This window comes from Haemaphysalis longicornis, unplaced genomic scaffold (assembly GCF_048455015.1).
Source record: "Haemaphysalis longicornis isolate Haplotype H1 unplaced genomic scaffold, Haemaphysalis longicornis Haplotype H1 scaffold_1, whole genome shotgun sequence".
Lineage (NCBI taxonomy): Eukaryota > Metazoa > Arthropoda > Arachnida > Ixodida > Ixodidae > Haemaphysalis > Haemaphysalis longicornis.
The window spans coordinates 408,220,760-408,234,121 of NW_027526203.1; the positions used below are offsets into that span (position 1 = coordinate 408,220,760).

Sequence of the window (13,362 nt, forward strand, 5' to 3'; positions counted from 1 at the left end):
CGGTGCTCCTCGGCTAAGACATTCGGTAGCCAACCGGGGCAGCCGTCATTTTGTAGCTTTTACTGTAGCCACATAAAGAACAGCCGACGTGCCTAGTCGTGGCAACGAATTGCTTCAGATGACGCCGTCAACTCGGATCACGTGGCATATTAGCCTCGCAGTTCGTTCCCCCGCTGTCTCTCGGTTAAGATACCCGTTCGTCAGCCCATACGAAACCAGTTATTGTGTACTTGGTACAACAACATGGTGATGACCTCGGAGCCTTCCTACATGCGAGAACTTCTTAACTCACTTTTAAGATGCGCTGGAAGACGTCCCTTATAGAACCACAGAGTCGGCCGAAGAAGCTGGCGACTGCTCCCATGTATGGTTTTGTTGAAACAGGATGCAGGCACCAAAGGTCACCAACTGCGTTGTCCCCTACAAGAAAAAAAAGTAACTAAAGTTCAAGAGACTTCATTTGTTGTGGTCGAAATGGGAAGCGTTTACACGCGTCTGGCGGTGCTAGTGTGGGCGTCTGCACACACAGGCCAACACATTGCGCGAGCACTTTGCTCGAAGTTGCATATCGGAGGGCTCCCACGCAATTTTTGAACTATACCCGTTACACCCTTCTGAAAGGATTTCGGCAAATCACTCGTACGCTCAACACACGACAGCGTCTTGTGGACGCTTTTCGTGCAGCGCTGGTGAACCTGGTGCGGACAGTTACTGCCCTGCTGATCGATGGACTGGATTAATTTGAGGCATTGTGATTTGAATTCTTCGCGCTAAATAAGTACAGTGGCTAAGGCGTTGAGTCGCTGAGCCCAAGGACGCGAGTTCATTCCCGGCCGTGGTGGCTGCTTTTCAAATGGAGGCAAAAAGCGAACACTCCCGTCTGTCGATATTTCGGCACACGCGAAAGAGCTGAGGACTAAATTAATATGTCGCCCTCCGCTGCAACGCGCCTTATAACCAAGCTGTAGCTCCGGGGTGTAGAAACCCCTATTAAAAAGAATAATTTCCTTCCACATCGACACCCGTTCAATACAGGTACACCTTTTATTTCAAGGTGGCGTATATTTTCTGGCTGCTTGTAGGCGAGATGAGATTTTGCATAAACACGCTACTGGTACATTTGAGCATAGCGAGAGTGCATACTGCACACGTATTTTTGCATGCTTGAATAGCTATTGCGCCAGCATGTTTTGCATACACATTCTTTCTGCGTCCTGGGACAGGCGGCTAAACTGACCCTTTTGAGGGTGCCCTTGCCTTATTTCGAAAAACAAACTTAGCCCCCAAAACGCGCGGACAGCACGGAATAAAACCTGCGAGCAAAGGTGCCGCGGTGGCATAAACAGCGAAGATCATGTAGCGCTGCTGAGCAGATGGGGATTTCAGCGCGTAAAGCAGGGCCACTTTTGACGAAATCCGCCGCACTAATCTGTCAAGCGCGACTCCCGCGCTCCCGACGAGGGTCCTCCGTCATGGCGGCGCGCTGAGCATCGCCCGTGATACGCATGGCAAGTGACGTGTCGCGGCTCCCCAAGCGAGCCTCAAAGCGCGCGCACTTGTTGCAGCGGCGGGCGGCTTCCTGCGCAGCCCTTTTCAGCGCCTCTTTTCGTGGGGCGACCCCGAGGCATCCCAGTGTGTGGGCCACAAGAAACGGAAGTGAAACTGAAGCGAGCGCCTCCCTTTCTCGTGACGTGACCAGGCATCCCAATCGCGCCGCTGACCCCGGCGACCAGCGTGACCGTTCGAAAACTCGAGGCGGGTGCAGCACTGCTGCCCGGGGAGAGGACGCGAGAGTAAATCGTTGACCTTTCCCCTCGCCCGCTCCTTTCACAACTTCGGCGGCCCCCTCGTTGGAAGCTCGGCAGCGCTTTCGCTAATGCCAGGTTTCGCGTGGCTTTCATTACGCGCGCGAACGCACCAGTCACTCGGCTCGGGGAGGAACAGGTTCAGTAACTGACTTTGGGCACCTTTGCAAATACGAGAGCGATTGTCCTTCGCGGACACGCTTGGATACCCTGCTATCGCGCCAATCTCCGGAGCCATGAAGCACCGCCAGCGCCTCTACCTCGGGGGGTATTATGTACGCGTCGCACTATCATCTCCGACGCCGCCGCCACCATCATCGAGGGGCCAGCGAAAGAAGCAGAAAGAGAACTGACGCGTGATGTTGGGTTTCCAATTACACTATACTGACGCTTCCCGCGGACGATGCACGATAGAGTTATACGCGCACGAAGCCTGTCCGTGTGATCAAAGGAAGCTGACCGAACGCCGTGCCGGCGACGCAAAATTTTGTACCTTTTTTGAGGCAGCGGGTGCGTGGCACATGAAGCCGAAAAAAAAAACCCTAGTGCCCATATTCCTCGGCACAATAAGCTACATGAAGTGAGCAGAACATTCTCAGGTACATACATAAATAAAACAAGCATTACGAAATAAATCTGAGGCAGTATAATAACGTGAAACGTTAATAGGCTATTTGTCCAGCATTCCGTTGTTGGGTTCGTTCGTTCGTTGTCAAGTACTCTATCATCATCGACGATGGTAATAGTTCAAGGCATCGCCTTTCAATCGGGGTGATGGCATATACCATTTCGCATGCGTAAATCGTTTACCTACTGCTCTTAATCTTTTTTCCACTAAGCCCCATATTTCGTTTTCGATTCTCAAATATCGGAAACAAGCAAGAGGAGCCTTGAGGCGGCAAGGAACAAAAATTTACGCAGCTGTCTTGCGCTTCTGAAGGAATCTTCTAGCGTCGGAACCCTTGCACAGGCACGTTGTTTGCCTTTTGACATATTTAGGCAACAGGGGACTCTCTGAGAGCACCTGGGGCATCATCTTCACGCAAGGAACCACATCCTAAGTCGGATAACTACAAAGTGGTCTAACTCTGTATTCGCCAAATCAATTGAAAATATACCGTTGTCCATCCCAAGCCAGCCGACCAAATAATGCGGGCACGTTTCCCTCCCTGGTGTGTTGCTCCCTTAGAAATTGACAGTCGCATCCTTGGAATTTGCTCAAAAAAGACAATGCCCCAGTTACAATTTCTACATATCGTGCTTGACTACATGCATAAAATTCATTCGGCCAGAACAGGAATCAGAAACCTTTTGAGGCAGTGGGCCGAGTTGCACAAATCCGACCCGCGGGAGCCGGAATGCAATTGGGGGAAGGGAGGGAGAGGGGCTTTGCAGGCAAAAGCAAAAAAAAAAAAAAAAAAATCGGGGAATTGACAATAATGTACAAAACTGGGATACAAATCATGTTTATTATGAAGTTCGTTTAGAAGTTTGAAGTTCGATCCCCTTTCTTAGGCTTGTGCAAAGAAAAGAAGTGAACTAGAACACACATATTTACAGACGGTCCGTCATCCCCGCAAAGTTCTTCGTCGGGACTGTATGGGCTACATACTGGTGAAATGCTTTCATGTCGTTTGCAACGACCAACATCATCGACTGCAGCTGAGCTATATTCCCTTAAGAACGAACTGTTTATATCCTGCGCCAGAAGCCCAACCACTTGAGCATCTTTAGAGATGTCGAGGTAGGAGGAGCAAGTCGGAGAGGAGCAAGTGCTCCCCCCACAAAAATGCAGCCTGCGATGTCTCCTATACGTTCACCACCTCGCCTGCATCGCTGGACGCAGTAAAAATTACCATAGATACCTGGCCACAGTGGTATCACAGGGAATCAAACAGCCGATTAAGCGGCCCATAAGTGCCTTCTTCATAGAAAATTTCGCAAAGCGTTCTTCACAAACACGAAAGCTTCTACCACGGCGCACCCCCGTAACTGGAAGAAATCGGTTGTGGTTTAATAAACACAACCGCGCTGCCTGTTGCACGTGATTTATCCGGATTTAAAATTAAGACTTCCAAGACAGCTCTTGCGTAGCCTGGAAACTTTGTAACATCGCTTACGACTGAATTCAGCCGACACCAACAATTACCTCTTTTAACTTGGACTAACGGCAAACCCCTACAGCTGCAATTGTTCTGTAGAAACAGTTGAACATAATTTATTTGAATGTGTGGCCTACATGACCCCAAGATCGCACTTCTTTCGGGAAATTGAGCGCCTAAAACAAGGACCTGTAACTTTAAAAAATATTCTACGACCATGCACTTGCTCTTCAAAGCAGCGTCAAGCTCTGCAAAGTTAAAATTGTTCTATTTGGGCGACAGTGGCCTCATGTCAAAATGGTGAATTTTGTGACGCAAGATAAAAAAATATTCCGTCATCGTACGCCAAGCCCACACCAGCTTTTGTTTTTCTCTTCCTGATCACCTCCTTCAAGCGCCCTTTTATCCTACATCCCCAATCATCAGCAGAGAACAATGTAGGCGATATTACACGCCGGCAAAACTTCTTTTTAAGCAAAGAGCCTTCTTTTTTGTTCTCTATCTCTGCGCTAAAGCTAACTGTGTTGTGACGATACTGTAACCACCTCTTCCGTGATTTTTTTCACCAATACTAATTAATTATTATTTTTTGCTAATATTCACAGCAGACCAGTTAACTCTTCTCTCAACTTTAAAATCCAGTACTTCAGGAAGGTGGACTTTTTCTCCATTCCGGACTCCATGGATACTTTGGTATTCTAATATTCAATGTTAGAATGTTTCACTATTGTTTCCAACGCCATACTCAAGCCTTATCCTGTTTCCAGTGTTTATAGCTCGTTGTCCTTAAAGGGACCACGCAGACAAAATGCAAGTTTGGTTCATTCGAAAGATTGCCTCGTTAGAATAACACTTACATCACTTTTAACGCAAACTTCACTCAAATAAGCTATATAATTAGGAAAGAAGAGAATGGCAATGCGACCCAATAGCTCATTTCCCGGACTAGTACCTATGACGCGTGGCCTCACGATTTGCTGCCGGCGGCGCGCCGCCGGTAGTCGATCGCGGAGGCCACTCTATGACGTATTATGGGCAGCTGTGCGATTGGCTGACGCCGGAAAAAGAACGCAAGTTTTTCAGGGCCTATAAACTTGCAGAACGAGCTATTCGCACTTAAATTTATACATATTCTTTTATAGCAGTAGGAATGCCGTAGTAAACAATGGAAGTCATGAACGCACACCTAAACCTAGAAGCACCAGTGCGTACTACGCGCACTATGCCGGTTATAGCTGCTACACCATCCGGCGTGCTGAGCTTACACTGGCCAATTGGCATAAGCGACATTGGCTTCTGTGACTTTGTCGAGCATACCCAATGTTTCATAAAACTATTACTATCAACCGTAAAAAAAAAGAAAAAAAAAAGATTAGCCAGGCACAAATCCGGTCGAAAACAAAGCGAGGGCGAACAGCGGTCCCGAGCGGTATGGTGGCGCCATCTAGGAGGACTTACAGCAAAAACGAGGCATTCCGCCGTTTGCTGTCGCCCTAGTCAATATACTTGCGTTCGCTTCAGTACTTGCTCTGGATAAGCATCGCAGACGACACGAAACACACCATTCAGCGGGAGAATAAAAATTATGGCTTAAATTGTTTAATTTCTCAGTGAATAAAGCATCGTTTGGCGCCGGACAAGCACTTGGGGCACTATGAGACATCGAATCTTTGGAATCAAACAGACTTGTATTTTGTCTTTATGGCCCCTTTAACCAGCCAGGTGGAATCTCAAGAAGCAACGCACTCCCTTTAGTGTTATCGTAATTTTTTTTTTGTAATCGCCATCACCAACTCGCCAACCCTGCGAACGAACGCGAGAAGCTTGTCATGTTTGGGCCCTCTGTCACTTATTGGTTGATTTTTTACTATGGCCCTTGTATCGAGATGTCCGGGTGATGATCATCTCAGCATATCTAATGCGTCTCTTTTACACTAGCGCAATTTTAGATCGCACTAACACCGACTTTCTCGCATGTGGAACTTCTTCTGACGGTTGACGGTGGTCGCGACCTCGTCAACGTTTCGCAGCCTACGGTCATCAATGTGCTCTGGGAAGTTACGCAGGCGGTGTGCTTGCGCCTGTTCCCAAAGTGCGTGCGGCTGCCAAACGCAACGAAGAGGAAACGCTAATGACGCGGAGTTGTTTTACATTTCGCGGGCGCATGTTGGGCATGCTGTTGTATTCGTCGCAAAGCCGCTTCCACACTTTAAGTTTCGCTCGAAGCGACACGGCGTTGCTCTCTTGCACTCCACAAAGTTTTTGTATTTTAGCGCCAGTTCTTGGAGAAGTTCTTTTTTTTTTCTTCAGTGTAATCCACTTTCCCGGGCATGGTTATACTGGCGCTATGCTCGCACAAAACGTTCGCTCGCACGTTTCGACGCTAAATGCGATGTTGACAAAACTTTTTTGGATTGGATTGGATCTGTAGCTATACCCCTTTGAAACGGGTTGACACTCCCCGAGAACACCCGTGAGTGTCATAGCAGGTTGATTACACTTCTGCACCTGGCCCCCCACCCCTATTGTTTCCCACCCACGCCATTGTCCGGCTCCTCCACACCTCCAGTCTACGCTTAGTCCGGTCGATGATGGCCGTCACTGCTCCTCGATCACGTCCATCACTAGTAGCCGCCGCATTCCCTGACGGCCCAGTCTGTCCGAACCCCAATGTCTGCTCCAGCGACACCCCACTGGGCTGTTTGGGCTCCAGCCGCGGGCAGGACAGCACGACGTGTTCTATCGACTCCTCTGCTTCGCCACAGAGTTCACAGATGGCGCTCTCCGCCGTCCCACATGACACCTGCCACCGCCTTGTTCGCAGCGTCCCAGATCGCGCTTCGAACAGAAGGCCACTCCCGCTTGCGTTGTCATAGAAGCCTTCACAACGTATCTCTCTCTTGTGGGCGACGTAGAAATGTAGCGCTGGCTTGGCTGCGGCCCTGCCGGCCCACTGCTGGGTTTCCACCTCCGACACACGCTCACGCACCTTGGCCCTTGTCATGGTTGTGTCCTTTAGGTTACACAGGGCTGGTAGTGGCACTCCATACTTTTCCGACAACGCACGCACTCGTTTCGTCCAGCGCGTGGACCGTGCCGTGAAAAGAAGACTCCGACGCACTCGGTAGACCCAGTTCGTCTCCCCCAAGGTCCAAGCTCGCATTTCAAATGAGAGCTTTGCTGTCGCCTCCCGGGCCGCGAAAGACGACCACCCCATGTCGCCCTGCACCGCTTCGTTCGGTGTGGTGCGGTGCGACCCCAGGGCCAGCCTTCCTACCTCCCTCTGGCGGCGTTCTAGGTACTCCTTTGTGGCAGCCGAGGGACATAGAACCGCACCGGCGTATGTAAGGCCCGGAACCATTGCCGCCTTCCACAAACTCCGGATCACATCCATACGGTTGAAAGACCACAGAATCCTGGCCTTCAACACCTTCTGTCCTCTCCGCGCGTTCTCTCGTAGCAGTTGTTCGTACCTTGACAGATAGTCCGCCTCCGTCGAGAAAACAACTCCGAGGTACTTGTAGGAGGATGCAAACGGTAGTGCCTTGTCCTGTAGCATCACAGGCTCCACATCTCCCTCTCCTCCGGCCGCCCCCCATCGGAGTACCGCACATTTACGGGCACTGAACCGCAGCTCCGAATGTTCTCCCTGCCCTGTGCACCGATCCAGGAGCTCTTGTACCCCTCCCGAGAGCCCGCTGTCACCACAATGTCGTCGGCGTACATCAGGCCTGGGAGACGCTGGTTGACTGTCCGTCCGTCCTCCATGTACGAGACGTCGAAACCACTTTCACTTCTCTCCAAGTCCCTCTCCAGATCCCCCAACAAGAGCATGAAGAGCAAGGGGGACAGTGGGCACCCCTGTCTCAGTCCTCTTCCAATGGGCACCGGTCTCGAATAGGAGCCTTGCCACTCCACCACCACCTCGGTGTCGGTGTACAAAGCCTGCAGCCGCCTAACAACCTCCTCGGGGAGACCCTTGGTGCGCAGCACGTCCCAGAGCGTAGCGTGCTGGACCGTGTCATAGGCCTTCTCTAAGTCTAGGAAGGCTGCCCACAACTGCCGTCCCTCAGCCCTGGCCAGCTCCACGCATTGGGTGAGGATGAAGAGATTGTCCTCTATGCATCGTCTCCGACGGAAGCCATTTTGGAGTTCTCCAAGCAGGCCCTCTCTCTCCGCCCACGCCTGGATCCTTCGGCGAAGGACCTGCGCGTACACTCTGTAGAGCACCGGCGTCACCGTGATTGGGCGGTACGAGGCGAAGTTGCTCCTTTCTCCAGCTCCTTTGCGTAGGAACAACATACGTCCCCGGCACCAGTCCTTGGGTATCCTTCCAGTCTCCAGCATTCTGCTTAGGATACCACGTAGCTCTCGCCGTTGGTCCGGGCCCAAATTCTTCAAGACTGATGCCGGAACCCATCCAAGCCATTCGCCGTGCCAGCCTCTATCCCCGCAATTATGTGGTCTAGCTCCGCCGGTCCCACGAAGCCCAGCCACTCTTCTGTATCTTGCACCTCCTGTTCCTGGGACACAGTCACTAAACGTGAGCCCTCCACAGCTGTATCCTGCCTGAACGCCTCCGTGACCTGTTCCTCAATATAATTCATGCACTCCTCGGTGGAGAGAGGCTGTTGAGAAAACGGGTCACACAACGGTAGCTGGGGTGAGGCATGTCTGTGACTGTTGCGCACGTATCTCCAAAACTTCCTCGATGCGTCGCGACCGCTTTTCTTCATCTCGGCCAGGAAACGTCTGTCCACCTCCCGAATCTTTTTTTTTTTTATCACTGTTGCTGCGGCGTTCTTCTTGCCTCGGTATATCCCCCACAGTTGGCTCCGCACTTCGTCAGGGGCGCGCGCCGTGACCGCCCTTCGATGAGCTCAGCACGCTTCCTTCCTTTCAGCTATCACTTGCCGGACCTCCCCATCCCACCATCTCTTAAGGCGGTGTTTCCGACGCCCACCTACCTTCCCTCTTCCCTTCTGCACCTCGTCGCGCACCCGTTCAACTAGCTCACCGTACTCCGTTGCAGGGCTTGCCTCAAGCTGCGTCTTGATCCGATCGATCTCTGGTTCTGTAAGGAGTTTCTTCTGTGTGCCCACCTGGCGTTGACGTGGGATGTGCCCGCCAAATTCTAGCACCAATCTGTTATGGTCACTCGCCACACTGTGCCGTCCATCCTCGTCTATACACATTCGCGTGAGGTGCTCGTACAACATCGGGGGGGGAATCAACGTGAGAATGTTGCCAGACTATACCACCAACTGTAGTAACCGACCGGTACAACTTGTTTCAAGAACTGCGCAATAATTCAAACATTCAATTTTTTGCCTGTATAAATGAAAAACACGACCAATTGCATGCCTATCACGGCTGATAAAGGCACATTTTAAGAACGAATTGCGCTTACCCTCGCACCCATGTGTACGAATGGTTTCCTTGACGGGAGTAAGGGCGCCCTTTGGTAAGGGAGGTTGAGGGAGGCTTTAAAAATGAGGATCGGAGCTGCAAGGTCGCCTCACTGTAAGGGAGCATGAAGGGCTCCTTCAGTAAGGTGAGGAAATGGGGTAAGGTAAGGAAGGTTTTAAAATTCGGGCCTCGGTCTTCACAGTGTAGAAGTTCTCCGATTTTTTTTTATTTCAACTTTATGCCCTAGTAGAGACCAGTATGACAGCGTTACGACGGCGATGGCCGCCAGGATGTGTGCCATGAATAACATGACAAAACTTTCAAACGAGAGCAACTCTGAGTGATACACATTCGACCGGATCATCATACCTTTGCACAGTTTCCACGGAACGTATACCTTCAGCACCGTCTCGGGTACTATGACGCTCAATACAAGCACATGTCACTCTTCCGAACACGTGCACCCTCCTCGGTAGCTAATTGATTGATTGTATGATTTAACGCGCCGACGCTACGCAGGCGATGAGGCGCGCCGTAGTGGAGGGCTCCGGATTAACTCTGACCACCTGGGGATCTTTAACGTGCCCCGAAATCTCGTACACACAGGCGTTTTTGCTTTTCACCTCCATCAGAAAAGCGGTCGCCGCGGCCAGGAATCGAACCTGCGTCCTTCGGTGGCTAATTGTTTAAGGCGCTATGTTGCAGCGCTGTACACAAGGTTGCAATTTCGATATCCGGCCTCCGTGACTCTTCGAGCGGCGTCGAAAATAAAGACCATTAAAATGCGACTTTAGCGCGTACCGCAGGTGGACTTTCTTTATCTAGAGACCTCAATTTTAAGCCGCCTCATAGGGAAGGCGTTTCTTCGGTGCTATAAAACCTAAATTTGAGCATTCCTTGCGTCTAAAGTTCGTCTTTGAAAACCGCGTAATGTTGGAAAAGAAAACACGGTAAACCATATATGGAGCAACACATACTGTTACCATGCAGAGTAAAAAAAGAAATAGGACGAAGCGGGGTCGGCGCAATTTCCCAAATAATCAGGTAGTTCAACAACACGAAGTATTCGAGAGACATGGCCTAAAATTAGACCCAGGATAAAAAAAAAAAAAAAAAAACCGAAGGTACGAGACACTGACATTACTGTCTCGTCCATTTCTTTTTTTTTATCTCTTGTCCGCAATTTCGGGTTTACCCTTGAAGAATTCACCATGCACCAACTATGTCAGATTCTCCATACCTCACTATGAAATGAGTAAGAAGAAGCGTTAAGTGTTACTGTTATAACTCCCTGAAAGCGTCGAAATAATCAGGCACTCCCGACGTCGGCGTCCGAAATTCTGCTGTCTACTGTTACTATCTAGGCGTCGTACGTACTACGTCACGCACGGGCTCAGGCTTGCTTGTGAGACGGACCGGTCTAGGTAAGGCAGTGTTTTTTTTTTTTTTTTGCTGGCCTGCGCCAGGCACAAAGAAGCGTTAATTAGGCCTTTGCTGTTTAGTAGCTCTCCCAGGCTTATTCTACCGATCTGTCATTCCGCGCTGCAGGGCTGCGAAAGAAGAAACGAATAAGCGCGATGTCCGCATCCGCTACTTCAGAAGGCGTTCCGAGACAGACAAGTTCGTTGTGGCCCGACGATGTATCCAAGTCACTTCCTTCGGCTTGTAAAACTTGGGCTCCCCAAGTGGAGAAGCCGGAGTTCTGTAGACCAGATTAGTACGCCGAAATAGTCTTGGCATTTCATTTGGTGTAATCCACACTAATGCATTGTATGAGCAACATTTTAAGTCTCTTTAACGTTACGTTTGTCACACGCATTGTTGAGCTCTGTAGTATGTACAGTCTGTCAAAATTTCGTAGGCCAAGCCGGAAAAGCGCGAGCCGCAAAAAAAAAAAAAAAAATCTTGCGTCCCGAGCGAGGCTGAAACGTTTTATGCCGGAAAGCTAGAAAAAACACGGTTCTTTCTTACTGTCATAAAATATTTTTGTCACATTTAAAGATAAAGCTTATTCTTTGAATTCTTTGTGGTCGAGAAGGCTTAGGATTGGCCTATAAATTTTTGACAAATGGTGCCCCTTCAAAACAATAGGCCAGATAAAAAGTTAGGCGAGTTTGTATTTATTTTTAATGCGTTGGTTCATAGAGATATTCATTCGTTCATTTATTGGCTCAAGACAGCATTACAAAGAGCACAGACGCATGCAGTAGAATGCTAACTAGTTATGTGTCTTATTTTGATCATCCACATCTTTGTAGTACAGTGCCGAAAACGAATGCACACACACAGGGAAAATTCCCGCATACATCCTTACCGGGCTGGGCTCTGTTCCGGCTCGACTCCAAGCTAGGCGGGCCGGTCCAAACAGGATATTTGTGTGTGTGTGGGAGTTGAAAGCTGCTATATGTGGTGTCCGCTGTAGACGCAATCTAAAGGTTCTCCCCCCTGTCCCCCCCCCCCCCCCCCCCGCAAACGTAAGACATACAGCGACTGCCCTGCCTTATTCAGGAAATTTTCCCCAAAAATTAAGAGCGTAAAAAAGGGTTTCAGGGCGTAATACTCACTAAGACTGGAACCTGAGCTTCTAAAATAAAAAGACCAGCGGCGTTACCTCCGCTCCATTGCGCTTATTAATGATAGCTTATTACAGTCCTCATGCAGCAACATTTTAACGTGCCGGGATCCAGCCACGCAAAAAGTTCCCTTAAGATATCATAGAACAAAGCAAAAGACTTCTCTTTATATATTTATCTCATTATTATCAAGAAAGTATTCGGTGCCAGGGCAGCACGGGAATACAGGTAGCGTCGAATTGCTGCCCGTCGTCACAATGCTGTTCTTAGGAAAAATACGGACGATGTAAAGAACAAAAAGTCTGACCACGTCATATTAAAGGGACGCTAAAGTGTGAAAACAAATTGGGACACTTCATGACACCTTAATCAGTAAATTGTGTGCTGCATACAAATATACCACTCTCAGCAGCAGCAATAATAGTAACCAAGAAAATGCGTTGGCATTTTCTTGGTTAATACAGGTATCACCCCATTTTACACTTTCTCGCACTACACTTTGCGACATCACGAACATTGAAAGGCAAAGCGTGGGATTGGTGCAGCTTGTCTAAGCATTTTTCTCAAAGAAGGACTGAGGCAACAGGGACATGTACAAAACAAGGGCACAAATGTATGCCAGAACTTTCGCTCGGTATGTGCTTTCAAAACGCAGACCTTAAAATGAAAATGCCAAAATGCAAACCTCAGCTAGCCAACATTAAACAGAATGCCTCAGCCCAAATGGTTGGCTTTGTTTCAATCTCGATTTCGTTTAAATGTTTCGCCTTGCGTACACGCGCAATAAAAAGACGCAATCATGCGGGTGAACGGGAGCCTACCGCATCCATTACCCTTAGCCCTTGTATGTAACATCCAGTGGCAAAATCATAGGTTGATCGCGCAAGCAGGTTGAAACCAGTCTGCCGACAACTGCATTTAGCAAGTGCGCGTGCGAGAAAATCATGCGATGCATCAAGGGCGGCCAAATTTTCCATTGTCCTGAAGTCGGAAACTTGACAGCCCTCCTGTCATTGTCCCCTATGTACACAAATGCCGCACAGAAGGGGAAAGGTGGCGTCACGCTACGGCGTTAAAGTCACCTTCGGCGTCCCCTGACGACCGACGACTGAGAAGCCTTTGCCCTGCAGTGCAAACAATAGCCAGCTGAGGCTTCGAAGAATGCGACCCACAAGGGCTGTAGCATCACGCAGGCGTCACAGCTCACACATTGTGCAAAAGAGGTGGCGTATAATTTATCTGCGTTTATTGAAAAACTGTGTGGGCGACATTGGAAGGGGCGTGAATGTCCGGCTAAAAGAACATGAACGGTCCGTGGAAAGCGGCCCCGAGACGCACGTTGCTCCGCAGGCCCGCACGTGTGGTGGCATTTTAGGCTACAGTAGCCCCAACATCTTAACCAAGCACAGTGACAAAACCTACACGCGAGATTGTAGAAGTCCATGTCATTTGAAATAAATGGATAAATTCATT

General features: G+C 49.5%; 1 protein-coding gene across 2 annotated transcripts in view; it reads right to left on the reverse strand.

Moving 5' to 3' along the window:
• The window catches only part of LOC144155468 (puratrophin-1-like), a 640,065-nt gene that overhangs the window by 566,426 nt on the left and 60,277 nt on the right, over window positions 1-13,362 (reverse strand). For both annotated transcript variants that reach the window (XM_077686932.1, XM_077686931.1), the window contains exon 2: window positions 293-420. In XM_077686932.1, coding sequence (XP_077543058.1) covers window positions 293-364 — 72 coding nt within the window. In that variant the 5' untranslated portion in view covers window positions 365-420. The remainder of the gene's footprint in view (window positions 1-292; window positions 421-13,362) is intronic.